This window comes from Crocodylus siamensis, chromosome 2 (genome assembly GCF_052110815.1).
Source record: "Crocodylus siamensis isolate JL-2025a chromosome 2, ASM5211081v1, whole genome shotgun sequence".
Lineage (NCBI taxonomy): Eukaryota > Metazoa > Chordata > Crocodylia > Crocodylidae > Crocodylus > Crocodylus siamensis.
The window spans coordinates 31827031-31848022 of record NC_143396.1 but is presented as its reverse complement, the minus strand read 5'-3'; the positions used below and the strand labels follow the sequence as shown (position 1 = coordinate 31848022).

Genomic DNA, 20992 nt, shown 5'->3' with positions numbered 1-20992 from the left:
GCCCATTCACTCCCATTTATGCATGTCAAACCCAGAAATCTACCAGTGAAGCTACTTTGGTGGAGACCCCGAGGTTCTCATGACCCTTGTCTCTAGAATATTTGAGAGCAGTGAGTCCATCATCTGTCCAGGTTTGGTAGCTGAGTAGTGAGCAGGTGGGTAGGACATACTCACAGAAGGGCAGCCCTTTGCAGATAGAAGACTGGAGTGCAGTGGAGTCATTGCCTCTCTCCCTGCTCATCCCCGGCCATTTTTTAACTCCACTGTCCTCCCCATAACCTCACCAATGTCTCAGATATGAGAAAAGGTATGGAAAGCTCCCTAGAATAGAACTATGGGTGAGAGGCAAACTCTCCTACATGTACTCTCCTACATTTGAGAAGTGCACTTGTTGCCATGAAAGGTACAATACAAGAAATCAGGCAGATACGTTAGGTTGCCTTTTGAAGAGCAGTCTTCAGCCAGACAGCCCACCCTCCAGTGGGACCAAGGTAATTATCCTAATCCCATACTGAGCCTCCCCCCCCCACACACGCACACACTTGCACACGCACATCCCAGAGCCACATAATTCCTAACTAATATCAAACTAGATAATTTCTGAGTGTAGCGACTTGTCCCTGCTTTTTCTCGGTAGTGCATGGAGTTTTCGTGCCTGCAACTCTTTTTTTTTCTAGTGATCGTGCACTTTGAAAAAATGAAGGTTTTGTGATAGGGTTGAAGATTTGCTCTTCCTGAAGTTCGCCATTTATGGACAGAAGAGCTGCACCATGGACCACATTTCAAACTCTGGCCTTACTTCTGTGACAGTAGGTATAAAACAATCCTCATGTGTCAGATCCTGCCTTCCCAGATAGATATGCAACCACTTTCATAGTATTGTAGCCATTGCATAGACCAATCAGGTGACAGAATGCAATGGACAGCAGTCTCTTTTTACTATAGTTCATTTCATAATTATTTCTTTGAGTGCATGTGGTAAAAGATGCACCCGTTGTGTAATGAATCCATATGCATTGCTGCAGCTTGTAGTCATACTCAGATGTTTAAAGCTGTTAGACTCTTCTGGTCAGACAGGCTGGCACCCATATTTTACTAAGCCATAAAATCCTTAGTAGACTAAATATTTTGGATTGCAGTTTAGTCAACATCTAATTTCCCCTGGCTGCCACAGCAACTCAAACAAACCATAAAAATAGTAAATTTAACTTAACAAATCAAGCACCCAGATTACCCAAATAAAAATGGAGACATTGAACTGGTTGTAATGAGGAAACTTTTAAATACACAAGAGACAAAGAATGTATTATCAGGTCACAATTGCCGCCAAAATCAAAATTAAAACAAATATGCCAAAGGCAAATTGTAAAATTGGAACCAGTCAGATATGGGAAAATAGCAACATGCCAGTATGAAAGGCTATGTAGCATTTCATATTCTATATGACATGACCTGTTTTTGTCCTTTGTCTTTCTTCTTATATAGACAAATACGACACATAGAGAAATATAAAGAAATGCGTTTATATAGAGAAATACACTTGTTCAGAAATACTAACTTCAATATGGATAAAAATTAAGAAATATCACTGAAAATGGATTTCATATTGGTTCATGTTTTGAGGGAATTGACTGAACTCTAGGCTTTGCCTTTATTCTCACCTGCCACTTATTTACCAGATGCAGACCGGGGAGAGCCAGGATCTTAAGGTTGGCTTACAAAGGGAAAATATGTTGTCTTACCTTGCATGGTACCTAAACTGTTTTAAATAACATTAAACAAGATTTAGCATCTGCCTTATCCTATTGCAGACAAAGATAGCCACATTTTTTTGACTGGTCATGGCTGGTGATTACCATTTATCTCTTTTAGGATTAATTAGAACATACTAAGATTTACAAAACATAGCTGTCCTTGCCTGTCCTTAAGGGCAAAGAAAACATGCTAACTAACTTTACTAGAGAGAAGAGAAGACTGAGGGGGGTTTGATTAGTTTTCAGATACCTGAAGGGCAATTACAGAGAGGATGGACATAGGCTTTTCTCTTTGCCTGGAGGGAACAGGACTAGGAATAGTGGTTTCCAGCTTCAGCAGGGTAAATTTAGTTGTGAGATTAGGAGGAACTTCCTGACAGATTACCTAGTGAAACTGTATAATCTCTGTCCCTGGAAATTTTCATGATTGTTAGACAGATACTTGGCTAGGATGTTTTAGTCAGGGATGATCTTGCCTTAAGCAGCCGGCTGGACTAGATAACCTCTTAAAGTCCCTTCCAGCCCTACTTTCCTAAAGACAATTTTTTTTTACTGACAATCTGTAATCTTTTTACTGACAAACTTTTTTACTGGCATACATTTTACATACTATAAATGTAACTCTTCTGCCAGACCTTGGACAAGGGTGGGTTCAACTTGTCACCCTTGTCCAAAGCCTGAAAAAGAGTTACATTTATATTATGTCAGTAAAAATAAATATTGAGGTGGCAACCCTGTTTAAATGCAGCAACTGTTTTTACATACTGCTGTCCCTACCTCTCACTCACCCTCACACCCTTGTGATCCCCTACTCACCCCCAGGCCCTGGTACTTCTAACCACACTGCACCATACTGCCCCCCTCCAGCCTTATTTCTGCCAGCCTCACCTTCCCAGCCCACCATAGACCCCCCCAAAGAAGGACTACTGTCTGCCTACTTACCTACCAGTAGTGGTACAGGCAGGCACAGGATGCAACAATAGGAGCAGCAGCATATGACTGGTGAGGGATTAGACTACAGGCTCCAAAACCCTGAGAGAATGTTCCCTGCAGGGTGCTGTGCTCCTGTTCAGACACCAAGTGGTGCTCTTCTGCTCTGCCTGCCCTTCAGTATGCAGCCTTGTTCAGAGATTGAACTTCAGTCAAGCTCCCAGGTTATTTTGTTTTTACAGATAACTCCATTTGTTTATGAACGTTACAGACAGGTTCACTGGCATTATGCCCGCAAATGTTGGTGAACCAATCTCCATTTACTTTCTCCCTGAGTTCTATATTGTCATATTCTATTTGTATGATTAGCTTCAGAAAAAAATTAAGCTTTTGTTTAGTTTATGGTCAATTAAATTAAGATGTGGACAATGCAAACAAAATAATGAAAATGAAGCAGCAGGTGTGGGGAGGGGCTGGCTCAGGGACCTGGTGCCTTTTTTTGCCCTCCTGTTACCAAGATGAATCCAGTTCAAGGTCAGAAGTGACTAAAAGTTATTCTTAGTTGTGAAGAGTATCCATGGTCTTTGGATAGGTACTGAAATCCTACCAGGAAGGATGCTAATTAGCCTTTTCAGCAGAATACTAGTAGGAAATATTGGCCATGGAGACTGAACTGTACTGGCAGTGTCCTTTGTTGACTGTGAGGTATAGCAAAGATGGTGGTAGTATTGCCAACGTCTATGCAGTACTTATTTTTTTGCCTTCCATAAAAGTGTTTGGACTTTCAGAGCAGTCCAACCAGTCTCCTTCATAGTTATTAAAATTATTAAATAAAAAAGACCTGTTATTTTCATCCTGGTTAGCATATTGCTCTTAGATGTATAAGCATATCGTGTGTCTGGTATGAAATCCTTAGTCTTTCTGTGGATGTTTTCAGTGGAGAGTTGTGAAGTATTTTATGTCTGAAGGATTAGAGTTCTATCAATTAAAAGTACATGAACAGCATTGCTATTTTAATTATATTGAGACTTGCATATTAGTATTGCACAGATATTATTATAGCATTTGTATAATAAAAATGATGTTTGACTGATGTCTGAAATTTGTATGTGAATTGGATCTATTTACTTGGAAGAGAAAATCTTGAAATTAACATTAGATGTATGCTTAATTAAGCCAAAAACAACCTTGTGGCTCCTTAACATCCTTCCTTCCATCAGTCCAGTTATTTTTAAATAAAATACTCAGATGAAATATACAATTTTTATAATATTATACAATTCTTATAATATCATTCCTTCTCCATGTCACTGGACAATTTTTAAAGACACAGTAGAATGAACTGCACATTTTTAAATGGTGTGTAGGAGATGCTTGTCTGCTCTTTTAATGAGTTTTGGGGTTACGCCCTTTGTGCACTGAGGTAAAGCTTATTATACGTGTGTTGTCAGGGAAATTTGTGTGAAAATGCTCAACTAAGAGAAAACCTTTGCAATGGAAGGAGTATTCCTGAAGGTATCCTTTGAGTTCTGTTAGAATAAAAGGGCATACTCCAGGGTGCGGTGGGAGGGGGTGTTTTAATTAGAGTGACTCTCTCAGGAGCCACTCTAATTAAAATGCCTGCAGTGTCTTGTGTATTTAGCACCACCTCATTTCAAAATGGTGGTGGGGGTGCTTTAACTAAAGCTTGTTTGACAAGCTTTGAGTCAAGCAGCCCCATCACCATTTTGAAATGAGGTGTAGCCCAGGTACACCCGGGGGGTGTGCCCTGTCCTCCGATGACAGTGGTGGTGATCAGGCAGGGTACTGAGGAAGGGTGCCGAGCGGCTTCCTCCCCTCTCTATAGAGCTTAGGCTAAAACCAAGTACTTAACTATGTACAGTTTATTACAAGAATAGATGCAGACAATATAAAACATAGAATATTTACAAGACTTAACATATAGTGCTATATATAATATTTTACAATGCACATATAATACCAAATATGAACCAAAAGAAGCTATACAACCCAACTGACACATGGGGATATTAACTTATATAACCCAAGTAACTTAACCACAATATTTCTTTGAACCTTCACAAATAAGAATACCAATATACACAGTGAGACATTAAAACACATAAACCATATAAACCCCCTTAAAGAATACCCCTAGCTATATAGTCCTTAACACAATGACAACCTCAAAATAGGGAGTGCACTCAGCACCTCCCCGAGGGGTTTCCCTGAAGCCCCTCCCCTTTAGGGCCCTGAGCCATGGACACCCCCCTCCCAAAATGAAGGGTGGAGGGGGCAGAACCTCCTCACCTGTGTCAGCCTTCCCTGCGCTTCCCCAGTAACTCATACTTCCTCTCTAGAGAAGTCCAGGCTCGTCCCCCAATGTCCAGTCCCACAATAGCCTCTCCCCAGTGGCAACTTCAGCTCTCCTCGATGGCGCGGTGCCCCACACTGGGCACCCAGGGCTCTTCCTTGTGGGAACCAAGCCCTTGCAGGCTCTGACTCCCCGGTCTCACGCCAGGGGTTCTCCCCTTTCCCACTGGGGATCTTTTAGTTAAAAGTGGACCTGCACTATGGGGCTCCAGTTACTCAGCCTAGAGCTGGGGCTAATATGAGCAGCCACGAGCTGCTTCCAAGGTGGTTCTCCATGCGCCAGCCTACACACTGTGCGGGGCCCGAGCAGCCACGAGCTGCTCCCAGGGCTAGCTCTCCATGTGCTGATTTGCACACCGATTGCCCAGCCACTTGCTGGGTTCGCAGGCTCAAGCTGCCTCAAGCAGCTCCTAGAGCCTGATCCCCAAGAGCCTGAAGCTCAAGCAGGATCCTGAGGATGGCTATCTCTGGAGCTCCTCACCATCCCTCGTTGTCTCCCCAGCCTGCTGATCACGGTCCCCTTTTATACTCTTCAGGGGCTCCACCCCTGAAGTTCTCCGGATGTGGCTGGCACAGTTCTGATTCAGATCCAGCTCCTCCTTGCCCCCTTCCTTTGGAAAAGGGCAGGGCATTGCTTTCCTTGTGCTGCCTCCGGATTGGCGGGTGGGCTATGCCAATCAAACAGCAGACCCTCGATCCTGGGACTTAACCCAAGCTCTGGAAAGGTAAGCCTAATACAGAGGAGATGCAGAATTATATGTGACACCAATGCTGCTGGAGCGTTCTAAAGTGAAGAGCAGGACTCAGGAATGTGTATAGGTGCCCATAGCTACCTTTTACATCCTTGGAACAGCAGCTTTATGTAGTGACAAACTCTCACACAGACTATATTAAACCATGATTAGGGATAAGAAGCCTGAATGTTACAAAACACTTGAATTCCAAACAGCTATTCACTTCACTCATATTGCTGTCCCTTTTAACTTGTGAACATTTGTCTGAATAACCAAGAAGGTAGGATCAACAGGAGTATTTGGAAAATAATGGTTGTTCATACAAGTAGTTCTATTTGCATGTCCTTAAGGGGATACATTCATTTTTTATTATTTGTTGTTCTTTTTTTTAAAGTTAGCAGGAACAATACCAAATCAGTTAAGGTGAGACCACAGAGCAAAAGCAACTGGTTAAACTGTATGGTTTGCACACAACCCTGGCACATGTCCACAAGGGGCCAGCAGGAGAGCTTATGCTTAGGGGCAACCTACATGGGTTCATTAGAGACAGGTCCTGTCAGACCAACCTGGTGGCCTTCTACGACCAAGTCACCAAATCCTTAGATTCAGGGGTAGCAGTGGACATAGTCTTCCTGGACTTTTGGAAGACCTTCAACACTGTCTCTCACCCTGATCTCATTAAGAAAGTTGGGGGCTGTGATGTAGACACCCACACAGTCAAATGGGTCACCAACTGGCTGGAGGGCAGCACCCAGAGAGTGGTGGTGGATGGGTCATTTTTGACCTGGAGGGATGTGGGCAGTGGGGTTCCGCAGGGCTCGGTCCTTGGGCCCTCACTGTTCAACATCTTCATCAGTGACTTGGACGAGGGGGTAAAAAGCACCCTGTTCAAATTTGCTGATGACACTAAGATGTGGGGGGATGTGGGCACACTAAAAGGGAGGAACAGGCTGCAATCAGACCTAGACAGATTACAGGGGTGAGCAGATGAGAATAGTATGGGATTCAACACTGACAAGTGCAAGGTGCTGCACCTGGGGAGGAAGAACCAGCACCATACCTACAGGCTGGGGACCTCCCTTCTCATCAGTGCAGAGGCAGAAAAGGATCTTGGAGTCATCATTGATGCCAAGATGAACATGGGCCGGCAGTGTGGGGATGCAGTCAGGAAGGTCAGCTGCACCTTGTCATGCATCCACAGATGCATCTCTAGCAGGTCCAGGGAGGTGATCGTCCCCCTCTATGGCACTGGTCAGGCCACAGCTGGAGTACTGCGTCCAGTTCTGGGCGCCGCACTTCAAGAGGGATGTGGACAACATGGAGAGGGTCCAGAGGAGGCCACTTGCTTAATCAGGGGGCAGCAGGGCAGGTCCTATGAGGAGAGGCTACGGGACCTGAACCTGTTCCGCCTCCACAACAGAAAGCTGCGGGGGGAGCTAGTGGTCTGTTACAAACTAGTCAGAGAGGACCAGCAGGCATTCGGGGAGTCCCTGTTCCCCCAAGCACTACCAAGAGTGACCAGGAATAACGGTCACAAGCTGGCAGAGGGTAGGTTTAGGTTAGATATCAGGAGGTGCTACTTCACGGTCAGGGCGGCTAGGGTCTGGAACCAACTTCCAAGAGAAGTGGTGCAGGCTCCTACCCTGGGGGTCTTTAACAGGAGGAAAGATGAACACTTTGCTGGGGTCGTTTGACCCCAGGACTCTTTCCTGCCATGTCAGGGGGTTGGATTCAATGATCTGCTCAGGTCCCTTCTGACCCTGCCAACTATGAAACCCAGGGTTTGCAGGTAATAAAGAATTCAAACAATAAAAATCTTTTTTTTTTTTTTAAACCATATCTGTAAATAATGTATGACCAATAAAAAAGACTAAATGAGTAGCGTGGATTACCACAGTTCATCCAGCTCCATTCATCACGTCAGTAAAATCCCCCCAAATTTCCTTTTTTTAATTATTTTTTTCACAGTTAAAAACAGAAAATCATCAATTCATACCTTAAAACAGAAAATTATCAATATCATATCTAATTTCAATGCATATTTTTATCAGATGTCCCAAATCAAAAAAGCAGCAGGAAGACAGCTGGAACTGTTCATCACTGACCTGACTTTCTGCCTTGCATAAATGCATTGAGCTCTATATTAAGGCCATGCATGTGTGTTGCCCCCAGTACTTCAGAAGAGTTTTCCAAAATTTCAATCTTCTGATTGTTAGAAACCATCTTCTAACTTGGAATCTCAGGGTGTTCATACACCTGTTCTGGGAGCAGGGGGTATGGAAGGTAATTTTTGGAGGGTTGTCTTGAATTCACCCCCTTCCCACTGCTACATCAGGGGAAAAGAATAGCTAGTGGGTCAGGTGGCCTGGGGGGTCATGCCCTCTGTCCCTTCAGTTTCAGCCCCCTACAGTCTGTGTCCCTCCCCCCCTTACTGTCAGAGACTACTCTCACGCTCTGCTGCCTCCCAGAGCACAGCATGTGGGAGCTCAGATCTTGACAGGCCATGCAGCGGTGATAGTGCTGCTGATCAGCCATGGAGGGTACCGAGTGTCCATGTGCTCCCTGCCCAGGAGAGAACCCGGCCTGAGTCGGAGCTCAGCTGCACCTGACAGTGAGGCAGGGGAAGAGGTCAGAGGTAGGGTCAAAAGGGCAGAGGGGAAACTGGGATGAGGAGGGGGACAGGTGGCTGCAGTGGGTCTGCAGCAGTGACCTTCCCCTGCTCCTCCCACTTCACACTGTATGCAATTCAAGTACATACAGTACCTTACTATAAGTTGAAACAGACGACTGTTGGATTCCCCAGAAATAATGATCATGTTTTTAGAAATGGAATATTGTTAGAAATGCACAGCTTGCATCTTGCACCCGATAAGAAAGAAACACTGCCAAGGACTTTTTTCCTTTCCCAGCCTTGCTACAGCTTTTCTTATGCTAAATCGCAAACTCTCCCCCAGCTTCTCCCTAGCCTTTCTCATACAGATCACAGAAGCTGGAATGCAACTGACTGTGTCCTTGAAAAGGGGGGGGTTTGAACTCTTGGTGACCTATAGTAGTTTCTGAGCATGCTTAATTAGCTGATGCATATTTACCTCTCCGCCCTGCATACTTAAGTAGTTAATTACACTATACATGCGATGTATGTAGTGATGTAACCACATGTATGCTTGTATGAAACGGAAGTGAGCTGTAAGAGTTCCTGTTTCTGCGCACGTGCCCAGGAGGGAGGAGATAAATACAGCCTGCAAAATTCCTTTGTTGGTTCGGAGTAATCTGAGTTTTTGACTCTGCTCTGACCCTATTTGCAAATACACCTTTTGTGCCATCTAATGAGTGTGTGTCTGTGATTTTTGTGGCCTCCAGAGAAATGAACCACTTTATGCATCAATGTGATTTTCAGCTAAAGGAGAAGGAGAGAGAGAGAAACATTACCCAACCGTTTTCTGTACTGTTGGATAAATTAATCATAAATATTAAAGTACAGACTTTATTTCTTTTTTGAAAAAAATAGGTCAAATATGAATTTGACAAGGAGGACCAGAGACCTGAGGAAGGATTCAGGCTATCATGTTGGAAGTGGAGACAGATTTTTATAGGTCTTTATGCACCCATGCAAGTAAGTAGCTGCTTCATCAGATTTTCAAAAGTGCAGGTAGGCACATTGCTTCAAGGAAGTTGTTGTCTAAGTTGCTTTCTCACTTTTGAGAACCTTACTACCACCCTTTCTGCATGTAAAGGTGCATAAATACCTTTGAAAATAAGACTCTTGAGTGTCTAACCAGAGCACCTGAGTATGCCCTGCCTTCTGATTGTGCTCCTGCTGGAACAGCTGGCTTCCACATTCCATACAGCCTGGCTTGCACAGTTTTTGCACTCGTGTTGCTATTTTGGTTAGAGCTGTGCAAATATGGAAAGTTAATAACCGATAGCAGCAGAAGAATTTTTATATTGCTACCATATTAGGAAAATAGCATGCCTCAACTACACTGGCATGGGGCTGTGTGTAAACTACACTTCTGTATATATGCTGTTGTTCAGTGGTAAATTATGTGCACAAGCTTTCCCATTACACACCACTGATTAGTTAGAAGTTAGATACTGAATGAAGCAAACTTCCCTTAGACTGTTCTGCTCAGGAAGTGATGGTAGCTTCTGGGACCCAAAATCATATTGATTTTTTTTGTTGGTTTGTTTCATCTCTCTCTATATATATCTCCGGATTCCCAATGATGCAGGCATTTTCATTTTCAGTTTTCTGTTGAGCTAAATATCAGCAGGTGGCAACACAGTCTTTACTGATGTTATTGTGTAATTTAGCAGTGGTGAATAGAGATGACAGGCTAGTACAGCATCTGCTTCCTGAAGGCATTTTTCAGTTTAGGGATATAGCACTAAAAGGGGCCTTTTGGGCAATCAGATCTAATCCAGTGGGTTCATTTACTCAAAGATTCCTAACAATCACCAACTTCAAAACCTCATGCATCACAACTACAAGTCACAAACTAGAAACACCAAGAACAACCACAGATAAAAGGAGGGGAAACAAAGGCACTGACAGTGCCCTGCTACTACGTTGGGAGAGCATTAACTGATTAATACCTTTCACTTGCTATGATCTGCAAGTTTGTCATATGCAGCACTGGGCATAGTTTCATCAATGTCACTATCCATTTGAGACCAGTATAAAACATCCCAGGTGTGACTTTTACATTTTTCATGTTAGCTCTGTACACACTAGTTCTGGCACCAGAAGCCCTGTCTCTCAGCTGAGTTTGCCTGTGACAAGTGTCAAGCTAACACAGCTATTCTGATTCCTGTTCAAGAGCTAAGACATGCAAAGCTGTCTCGGTGCTAACTTGTGCAATGTAGGCATATCCAGGTCATAGGCTTTGAATGCAGACATTCCATAATCAATTTGCAACCTGGCATCCTTCTTCACAAGTCTGCCACTGCTATATCACTTTGCTAGTCAGCACTTGTCTCTCATTCTTCATATTGCAATGAAGAAAGCATGTTGTGACAGAAGTAAAGTGTTGAGTAACTGTAGTTAGTTGTTTGTAAGAACTGTTCTCACAGGTTACTCACAATGACTGCTGTCATGTTGAAAATCACCATAGGTAGTACCTCATAATGTGGATATTGTCTTTCAGCAAATAGGGAAGTCATCAGTGAGTCTGGAGATGACTGAGAAAGCTGATCTCAAAATGATAGATACCTTCTTTGTCATACATCATGGCACCACTGGGGAGGATTTGGTGCTCGTGTCTCCCAGGTATTGATGTTCATATTACATTTCTTCAAATTAGCCTTCAAGGTCTCCTTGAATCTCAATTTTTGCCCATCTCTAGAGTGGTGATTTTCAGTGAGCTGGAAGTACAAGACCTGTTTTGGGAGCTGGTTGTCAGGCATCCTTAGGGCATATCCTGTCCAATGGGGCTGGTGTTGTATAAACATGGCTTCAGTGTTGGTTGGTGTTTGCTTGAGCCAGAATTCTGGACAAGTGTAAAACTGGTCTGATAAACAGTGTGTTTGAGGAGCACTGGAAGAGTAAAATACTTGTTCAAAGAGCAATGGGAAATCTCAGTGCTTTGTGTTCTTAAAGGAGGACACAAACCAATGGCTTGAAGTTGCAGCAAAGTAAATTTAAGTTTGGATATCCAGAAAAACTTCTTAACTGTGAGAATAGTGCGGCTGTGGAAGAGACTTCCTGGGGATGTTGTGGGCTCTCCATCACTAGAGGTGTTCAAGAAGAGATTGGACAGCCACTGGTTGGGGATGATCTAGGTGTACGATGCTTATTTTTTACCAAGAAAGGGCCAGAGACCTGGATACTAGTGAGACAGCAGGGAGACTGGAAAGGCCGGGCCAGAGGCAGAGGGCCCGGGCCATTGGGCAATAGCCAGAATAACCCGCAAGCCAAAGGTAGTAAAGCTGTGTTCTAACAAGGGATCAAATGACAATGATTAATACCTGTGAGGCATGGCCATGGATGTAGAGGCAGAAGGAGGCCATGAATTTAGCCCTTAAGGCATGTAGGGCTTGAGGGGATGAATACTGAGAGAGAGAGAACCTAGGCTCCCTAACCTCCTAGGGTAGCTTCCCCTCATTACTTTTAATAAGGTGTGGCAGGAGAGGAAGCAGGGTGACACCCTGAGAAGCGGAAGCAAGGGCCTAACAGGATCAGGCTGACAAATACGGATGCACTTCTCAACCCATGGGTTGCTACCCAGCTGTGGGTTGCAAAAATATGTAGAAGAGTCATAAGCAAACTTTAAAAATAGATCAACAAACTTTAAAAATGGATTCTTCTGTAGAGAAGAAAAACATGGGAAACATGGCTTTTCCCTTGCAGGTGGTTAGAGTTCCTGCTTTAGGGCAGGTGGCAGTGGGTTGGGAGTGAGGGGCACTGGGTCAGGCCTGGCCCTCAATTTTTACAAATGGGTTCTGGTATAAAAAGGGTTGAGAACCACAGAACTATGGGACACCATGGCAGCCCATAGGCACAACTCCTGTCACACAGCCCTTTGAAGACTGCTATCATGTTTCTGCTTAAGTGTCTTCTGCAAGCTGAACATGCCTAGCTCCTTCAGCCTCTCATATGACTTGCCTTCCAAGCCACTGATCTTCCATGTTGCCTGCCTCTACCCTCTCTAACTTCTCCACATCCTTTTTAAAATGTGGAGCCCAAAACTGCACATAGTAGTCCAGATAAGGCCTAACCAGTAATGAATAGTGAGGCACTATTATTTCCTGTGTCTTGCACATAATGTTTCTATAGATGCATCTCAGAACTGCATTCACTTTTTGTGCAGTTGCATCACACTGCAGACTCATATGGAGGTTGTGCTCTACCAAGACTCCCAAGTCCTTTTCCATAGAGCTGCCATCCAGCCAGGTGTTCCCCATTTTGTATTTGTGTTTCGGATTATTCTGCCCGAGGTGTAGCACCTTCCATTTTTCTGCGCTGAACTTCATCCTCTAACCCAACTTCCTAATCTGTCAAGATCCTAAATTGTGTTTGCATCCTCCAACATGTTTACAATCCTTCCCAGTTTTGTGTAATCTGCAAACTTGCTTGAGAAGCTTTCTATGCCAGCATCCAAGTTCTTAATAAATACATTGAACAGCACCAGGCCCAGGACAGACCCCTGTGGGACTCCAGCCAAAACCTGCTGCCATTCTGACAGGGGCTCATAGCTTATGGCTATTGAGCCTTTTCTATCCATCTTGTAGTCGCTTAATCCAGCCCACATTTCTCCAATTTGTGTATGAGATGGTTGTGCAGGACCTTGTCAAAAGCCTTGCTGAAGTTCAAATATACTATATCCACAGCATTCCTTTCATCCACCCAAGTAGATACCTTGTCAAATAAGATCAGGTTTGTTCGATATGATTTGTTTTTCATAAATTCATGTGATCAGACTTTCTTCCTTGAGATGCTTACAAATGACCTTCCTTAGGATATGGTCCAGTAAATTCCCAGGTATTAGAGCCTTCTTTTTGCCTTTTTAATAAGAAGGGTGTTACATTAGCCCCTTTCCAGCCTTCTAGTACTTGGGTTATCTCCCACGATGTCATGAAGATCATTGTCAAGTGCTCTGCGATCTCCTCTTCCAGTTCCTTCAGGACCTTGGGATGAAGTTCATCCAGCCCTGCTGACTAATTCATTCAGACCCAACAGAAGCTTTCTATCTCTCTTGTTATCTCCTCTTCTCAGCTTGTTCATTTCCTTATCCAGATAATCCCTACTAGGTGTCTGGCAGCTTTTTTTCTTTTTGTGAACACTGAAGCAAAGTAATTGTTGAGTAACTCTGCTGTCTTTATAGCTTCAGTTAGGAGTTCCCCCTGGCTTGTTAACAGAGGACCCACAGCTGCTTTGGGCCTTCTTTTCTTGCCAACATACTTATAGGATCTTAACCTCCTTTGCCAGGTGCAGCTCATTTTTTGTCTTTGCCTTCCTGATGGTTCTTGCTAGTTCCTGGTGTATGTCCTTGGTGACCTGCCCATTCTTACATTGCCTGTATGCTTTCCTTTTGCATTTGACAGGGGGGAAGTGGGGGAAGGTTGTAGTCATGTTGGTCTAAAGGCATAGACAGACCAGATTCTTTGGGTAAATATGATATATTTTATTAGACCAACTCAAATAATTGGAAACATTCTTCTTAGCAAGCTTAGCAATACTCTTTGTCAGGCTGAGGAAGCATCTGCAGTTGGTGTGTGCTCTTCTCAGATGAAATGAATAGTAAAGAAGCCAAAGGCTGGTATGCATGCAAGAAAGGAAGTCAGTGAAGATGTAAATTGAGGAGTCAGTGGGTGAGACAGGCTGGGTAGGCAAGGGGATCCAGACCATGCTGTGACAAGAAATGTAAAACCTGCTAACATATCTCCTCCAACCCCACAATTACTATGCCTCACAACAGAACCATCAACATCCCTGAATCTTACAGCTGCACCTCCAATAATGTTATACATCTCATCCAATGCACCAAATGCCCTGATGAAAAGTGGACTTCCAGTACTCAGCACTTTTATCCTTCAGTCTGTCCTCCCATGGATGTAATTCACCTTTTTGAATCAAACTGTGTCCTCAAGAATTGTGAATATGAATAGGCACAGGTTAGAATAATTATCTGATGTAGTTGAAAAGTATAGTTATTTGTCTTTGGAGTTTTTCCATGTGTATGTTGTATTTATGACTTATTCTTATGAGACCTGTTCCATGTAATCTTTTTGGTAATCAAGGAAACTTTGAAACTAACTTCACTGGAAATATAGCAGCTCTGTGCAGTTATGCATTTGAGATCTGCACATCATGAACAGAGACATGTATGGGTCAGGATTCACAGCAGCCAGCACTGTAGGTGGGGAGGTGCATTGGGCAGTCAGCAGGAAATATGTGGTAAGGACCAGGGAATGTGTGGAATCCTGCCGTTCTCATGCGGTTAAGCAGCACTATCGCCTGCAGCCTGGAGATGGGCGTTTCAGTTAACGTGAGATTGACAATCTGAACCCTGCCCCCCTCACTTAGAACCGAGGGGGGCCCACCCTCCTTTTGCCCACTAAACTAATGGTTAGGACTAGGAAGTGGGAGGCCTGACTTCAGGCCCACTCACTACAGTGGGTTTGAACACATATCTCCCACTTTCCAGAAAAGGGCCCTAATCCCCAGGTTATGGGTTGGGCCAGGCTGAGGGCATCCTGCACCTCCCCTGTGGGGTAGCCAGGAGTACGGGATTCCTGGGACCAGAGCAAACAAGAGAAAACCTGACTGTAGCTTGGTGAGGAGGGTACTCCTAAGGCAGAAGATAGTGTAGAGTCCAGGTTTTCCATTTCCTTGAAAGTGCTCTAATTACTAGACTACTGGTTACAAAGTAGGTGATTTCTTCCCCCGTTCCTCCCCCCAGGGGCTTTGGCAGAGGAAGATTTTGTGACTCCCCAAAGCCATAAGATGCAAACAAATGCTACCATATATGTCTCATTCAAAACAGTAGGAGTACAGAGCATGTGCAATAGCTGTGTTTTCCAGTGCCTAGGTTCTTACTTGCATGCAAAAAAACCCATTGATCTGCACTGAAACACCAAGGATTTCATATGTGCATAAACATTTAGGCATGTCTTTGCTGAATTGCACATTAGAGAAAAGGTCCACAAATCCTTTTTCAATCCAGGCCAAGGAAAATATGTCAGGAAGGTTAAGTGATTTGATGAAGGCTGCAGAGGGTGGCAGTATCAGAACCAAATCCTTGCTCTGATCCAGTTTCCTGTGATGCCTCCCACATTATTGAGCAGCCAGACATCACACTGATTCTCACTTGAAGAGGCAGGGCAGACTCAGAATCTCATCCTGACAACTTTAGCAGTAAGAACATGAATAGATCAAAAATCTCGTTAAAATAAAGGAAAGCTTCCAAACCTGGACAACTAACTATATTTTTCAAGACTATTTTTCGGAAAAAAAAAAGCTGAAATTATCCCTGACAGCTGTCAATCACTGAATCAGAGGCATGTCTGAATGTGGGCACTGGGACTGTAAGTCTTAAAGGTCAACTCTGGCAGTGGAGTTTGCATTCAGAATACCTTATGGTGCCAGATCTGTCATGAGTGTCGATCCATTTTGAGTTAATAGCTTCTCTTAATGAGAAATAGGTCAAGTGGGGTTCCCAAGCCCAAACCTCTCTTCTTCATCCTTAGGGCAATTTAGTCAACTATCTCTTTCTCTCTCTTCTTTTATTTTCCTAATTAATTGATTCTGTGCCACTTTCACAATCTTGACCAGGCCTGTGAACTGTATGTTCTGTGCCTTAACTGCTTTTCTTAATCCTCCTATTCGAGGCCAACCCTGGAACTTTCATCTCCAGGTGAATGATGTGCCTAGCTGCAGAATTGCCTCGGCCGATTCAGAACTGCAGGTAACAGATCCAATTGCTGAACCTAGTTAGCAGTCTGCAGCACCAGTAGCTAAATATCAGTAGATAAATGGTCAGAGTTGGGGATTAGTGGAGTCTTGAGTGCAGTGCTTCTCAGCTTTTTAAGGGTGCTGTGGGGTATCACATAATATTAGCACAGTTCAGTGTACAAACATCTACATATGACTCACAAGATAAACCAAGAGATTTCCACTAGGAATCCATGGTGTCAAAAACAGAAAGATTATAACAGGTCAGAATGAGTTCTTGGCAGCAGAAGAATTGCACCACAGTCATTTTTTCTATAGTCAAAAAACAAGGGAAAGCAAAAACTTGGTATTTTGGGCGGTGAGCCTTGAGCTTAACAAGGGGTGCCTTGAGTCTAAAAAGATTAAAAATCACTACTTTAGAATGTACCTCAGTTTCATTTTTCTAAAGGTGAAAAAATTGAGAAAATTGAACTCTTCTGTTTCCTCATTTCTCATATCTCTGCTTTGGGGCCCTCCACATAAGGTCCAAACATCTCCTCGGCTGCAAACCACTTCAGACAGTGCCTCTGAATTCTGTCTTCATTTTCTAGCCTCTTACTTCCTTTGCTTCTGGAGGCGAGGAGTTAGAGAGAAATGCATGTTATCTGTTTCTTACTCCTAATCCTAATCCCATCCCCTCGGCCATGTCACTTTTTGTCCTTGGAAATACCTACCAAACACTGTATATCAAATGCCCTTCTCTGCTTTCAAAGGAACCTCAGCTGTTCTATGGAGGTTCATTGTTACTGCCATTCTTTATGAAACTTTTGAAGCAACCTCATTCCTCACTGAATGTATTAACACCAGAATGTTTACTGGATATCTCAACTTGATTTTAATGTTCTTTCATGGTTGAACAGAAGTCAGACTGAAATCTCATAATCAAACTACCTCAGAGTGGGGAGGAATGAGGTGTCTAAATTTTGCAGTTTGTTGGTATGACTCTAATAGGCTGATCTGAATGTCCAGAGTTTCATGCCTTGAACCATCAGGCAGGTGGGATCTGATTGTGAGTTATTTGGTTTGAGATCATCTCCATATGTAGAATTCTGCTTACCTTAACAGTGATGTAGGTATGTTATTTTAAATAAATAATATTCAATAATTTATATTTCTCATGAATAGCTTAATATAAAAAGAGAGATGATAAAAACTACTACAAGCAGTGTAGCTTGATCCTACTTAGTTCTGAACATCACTGAACACAATGGGCAATAAAAGGTGCTTGATTCCCTATAGGATCCAGCCCTTTATGACAGAAGAGCTTTTTAAAGAACCTGTAAATGAATACAACTTTTATCATCACGTGCAAGGAGGGAACTAGCATAACATCTAACTTACTCAAACATGCCTGTCACCCCACTGGGGTGGGTTTTTTTGGAGGGTGGGAGGTTTCCACTTTAAACAAGCTGGCATTTTTTCAAGAAGGTGTGTTGGCATAAGTGAATAAGGCACTAAAGTATTCCATTGTGTTGTAATCTCCTTGTTGGAGGGAGGAAGGTGTGTCCCTGGCTTTATAAATAGCACCCTGATTTACAACTAAGCATGAGACGTTTTGAAAGAGCCGAGATTCATCTTGAATTGCATTCGGACCCAGGCAAGCACTTTGCAAGGTATGTGTTCAGATGATCTCGCCTTCCCAGCATTGCATTTCTTGTAGAAAGTCAGCGTCACATAATTAGTGGCAAACCTTTTTGTTTGCCTCCAAAAGGGTGCTCAGAATTTGCAGCACCATTGCTCCAGAGGTCTCCCTGCCTTACAGTTGTAGATGGTGACAATCACTGTAGTAATTCAACAAAGCATGTACGAGCTACACTAAAAGAGGAGTCTGTTCTCATCTTCTGATGGCTACTCATTCAGAGGAGTAAATTTGTGTTTAAAGACATTAACAGTTGAATAAAAGTATTTGCCAGAATGCTTTGCCTGAAGCTAAGTTATTCATTTGGAAACCTCACTACAGGAAGGGTGTGGTAAAAATTTGTGAACCGTAAAGTTCCCTGTTATTACCATATACTTTATCATAGCCATGGGTCCTGATTTTTGCAGGCTGCTCAGTATAGATGACCCCAGGACTGAATTTGGAGGCAGGAGTCCACCTATAGGAAGCAGTGTGCTGGATAATGCAACCTATTTTGGAAGTTGTGTTTTAGCCACCTTGAATTTGCTCTAGTTTTGAAATTGAATAACCTATCATCACTTAACTTCTGTTCTCCTAGATTTGGATGGTTTCTGATTCAGTATATTGCAAAGACCTTCAAAAACCAGATAGATACCTTTTTCTGATTAAATAGTCAGTGATTCAGTATTGAAACTAAAAAATAACAAAAAATAAATTATTTTTGTGTGTGCTCCATGCAAAAAAAGTTTTTAATAATCAGAAAACTAAAAGAATCATGTTGAGACTGAATGAGACATTTTGTTCAACCTGAAACAAATTATTAATTTTATTTGGGTTGTTTTTTTTGAGAAAAACAAAGGGACCCTGGTGCCATTAAAAACAGTAAAGAGGAAAAGGAGTTATAGTGGCAAGTTTCCTTTTCCACTATAGCCCAGTGATTAAGATGCATATCTGACATGTTACAGGAGTGTAGGTTGTAGCCGTGCTGGTCTAAGGGCATAGGCAGACAAGGTTCTTTGCGTGAATCTGATATCTTTTATTAGACCAACTTAAATAGTTGGAAAACAATTATTAAGCAAGCTTTCAGGTTCAAAAACCCTTTGTCAGGCTAAGGAAGTTGGTGTGTGCTCTTCCTGGATGGAATGAAAAGTAAAGAAGCCAGAGGCTGGGCTGGTCTGCGTACAAGACAGGTAGTCAGTGAAAATGTAGACTGAGGAGTCAATGGGTGACTGACTGTCTCTTACTCACTGACTCCTCAACCTTGTCTGCCTATCTGACATGCGGAAGACCAGGTTTAAACCCTCTCTCTACCTGGCATGGAGCAGGGATTTATATTCCAGTGGTTTTTCTGTTAAAGCTTTTTCAGTTTGTATAAATATTCAAATAATTATTGGACTAGAGCGAGAGTGAGAGAGAGAGAGAGAGAGAGAGAATGACTCTATAGTTCTATGGCTTGGGCAACCCTGTGTAAATGTAATTTCTCAATGTGACACCAATGTTTTATAGCTGAATTTTTCACAAGTATAAAATGAAGCAATCCTATAAACCAGAGAGTGGTCCTATCCAAATCTGTGGAATTTGCCTGATCATTCCGCTTTAATACACTGTCTATCCACTCTCCTATCTAAAGCTTCAAAATATGGCAGCTGGATGAAGTTCAATTTTAAGATTAAGATATTTCCATAATTATTTTATTTATTTGCAAAACAGGTAACAAGCAAAGAAGAGATGATGAAGATCAAAAGTTTTGCACTTCTTTGTATGTTGATTCTGGTCTCTCAGGTGCTATTAGCTAATGGTGAAGATGAGAAAGAAAGACCAAAAGAAAGGCAAAATACTGAAAAGAACAGAAAAAGCCAAAAGGGCTCGAGGCAACAGAATGAGAAAGGACAACAATCCAAAGGAGGCAAAGCTTCACTTAAAGGCAAATTTGCAACCAAAGATAATTCTGAGTGTAGCTGGGCAGCGAGTGGAGTAGGTGCTGTCACTCTCAAAGTGGAATGCAAGAAAGGTGAAAGCAGCTTCTGGTGCGAGTTTTCAGGAAACCCTTCCACCTGTCCTCAGTTCGCAGCAAACCATGTTGCTTACTGGAAACAAATCTCTCGATCCTTAAAGAAACAGAAAAACATCTGTCAAGACCCGAAAAGTGTCCTAAAATCCAAAGTATGTAAAAAAGGGCCACAAACCGCCCACCTCACCTTAGTCAGCTCAAGCCTTGTAACACCTAGTTCCACAAAAGGAGAGAAAACTCACCAGGATAAAGACGTTTTCCAAACTTCAGCACCTGCTATTGGAACTGAAAAAAAGCCAGAGAATACCTCTGATGACTGCGTTGAAGACATAGATTATGTTGATCAGAGAAAGGTGGCTGAAGAATACTGTCCGGAAAGTCTGCTGTCTGTCTGCAACTTCTTCATCTCAATGATACAGGATAAAAAATGCTGACAAGGTCATAAAATTCATTACTATTGTTAAAACTGTCACTGAAAGCTTGGTCCCATCTACTCTACTGCACAGCATTCCAGATTTGCCTCTCCTGCTATATTACATTAAAAAAGTAACAAGGCATACGGCTAAGCAGTTAAAGATCTTGTCTGAGTTAGTGTTATACTCAATTCTCTGTACTTGGCACAGCTGAAGATGCTGTAGATTTTATTTGCATATACATTTTAATGCAAATGTTACTAAAAATGTTACATACGCTGTAAAGATGTATATAAGCCAAGTCCTTTCTTTGTTTCTCTTTGAGCTGTGCTAGCCAAAGTCATGATTTCAGTGCTGTGCACTTTTTGGTAGGGTACTTTTGATGTCAAAATTACTAACAATAATAAACTTCAAAATATATTCAAAAGCTTATTTGACTATCTAGCTATCTGTCTGTCTATCTATCTGTCTATCTATATTTGTGTATTTGAACTGACTTTTCTCTCTCATGAAAGACTGATTTTTTTTTTATATATTACAAAAGTATGAAAAGTTCAGATTCAGTTTTTGTGCGTGTGAAACATCCAACTTTCATATATATGTTGACATAATCTTTTCCCATCCCTCCTTATTCTTCCCTCCCTTCCTATTCTTAATCTCCCACGCTACCCCTTAAACTCTATGAACAAACTAAGCCATTCCACTTGAGTGCCTGTTCAGATGCATG

At 42.6% G+C, this 20992-nt stretch overlaps 1 protein-coding gene across 1 annotated transcript; it reads left to right on the top strand.

The window, feature by feature from the left end:
- Positions 1–17779: 17779 nt before the first annotated feature.
- FGFBP1 (fibroblast growth factor binding protein 1) lies at positions 17780–20676 on the top strand. The gene is made up of 2 exons (XM_090034691.1): positions 17780–17836; positions 19552–20676. Exon 2 carries the CDS (start codon positions 19570–19572, stop codon positions 20284–20286), a length of 717 nt encoding a protein of 238 aa, XP_089890817.1. The 5' UTR covers positions 17780–17836; positions 19552–19569; the 3' UTR covers positions 20287–20676.
- The last annotated feature ends 316 nt before the right edge of the window (positions 20677–20992 follow it).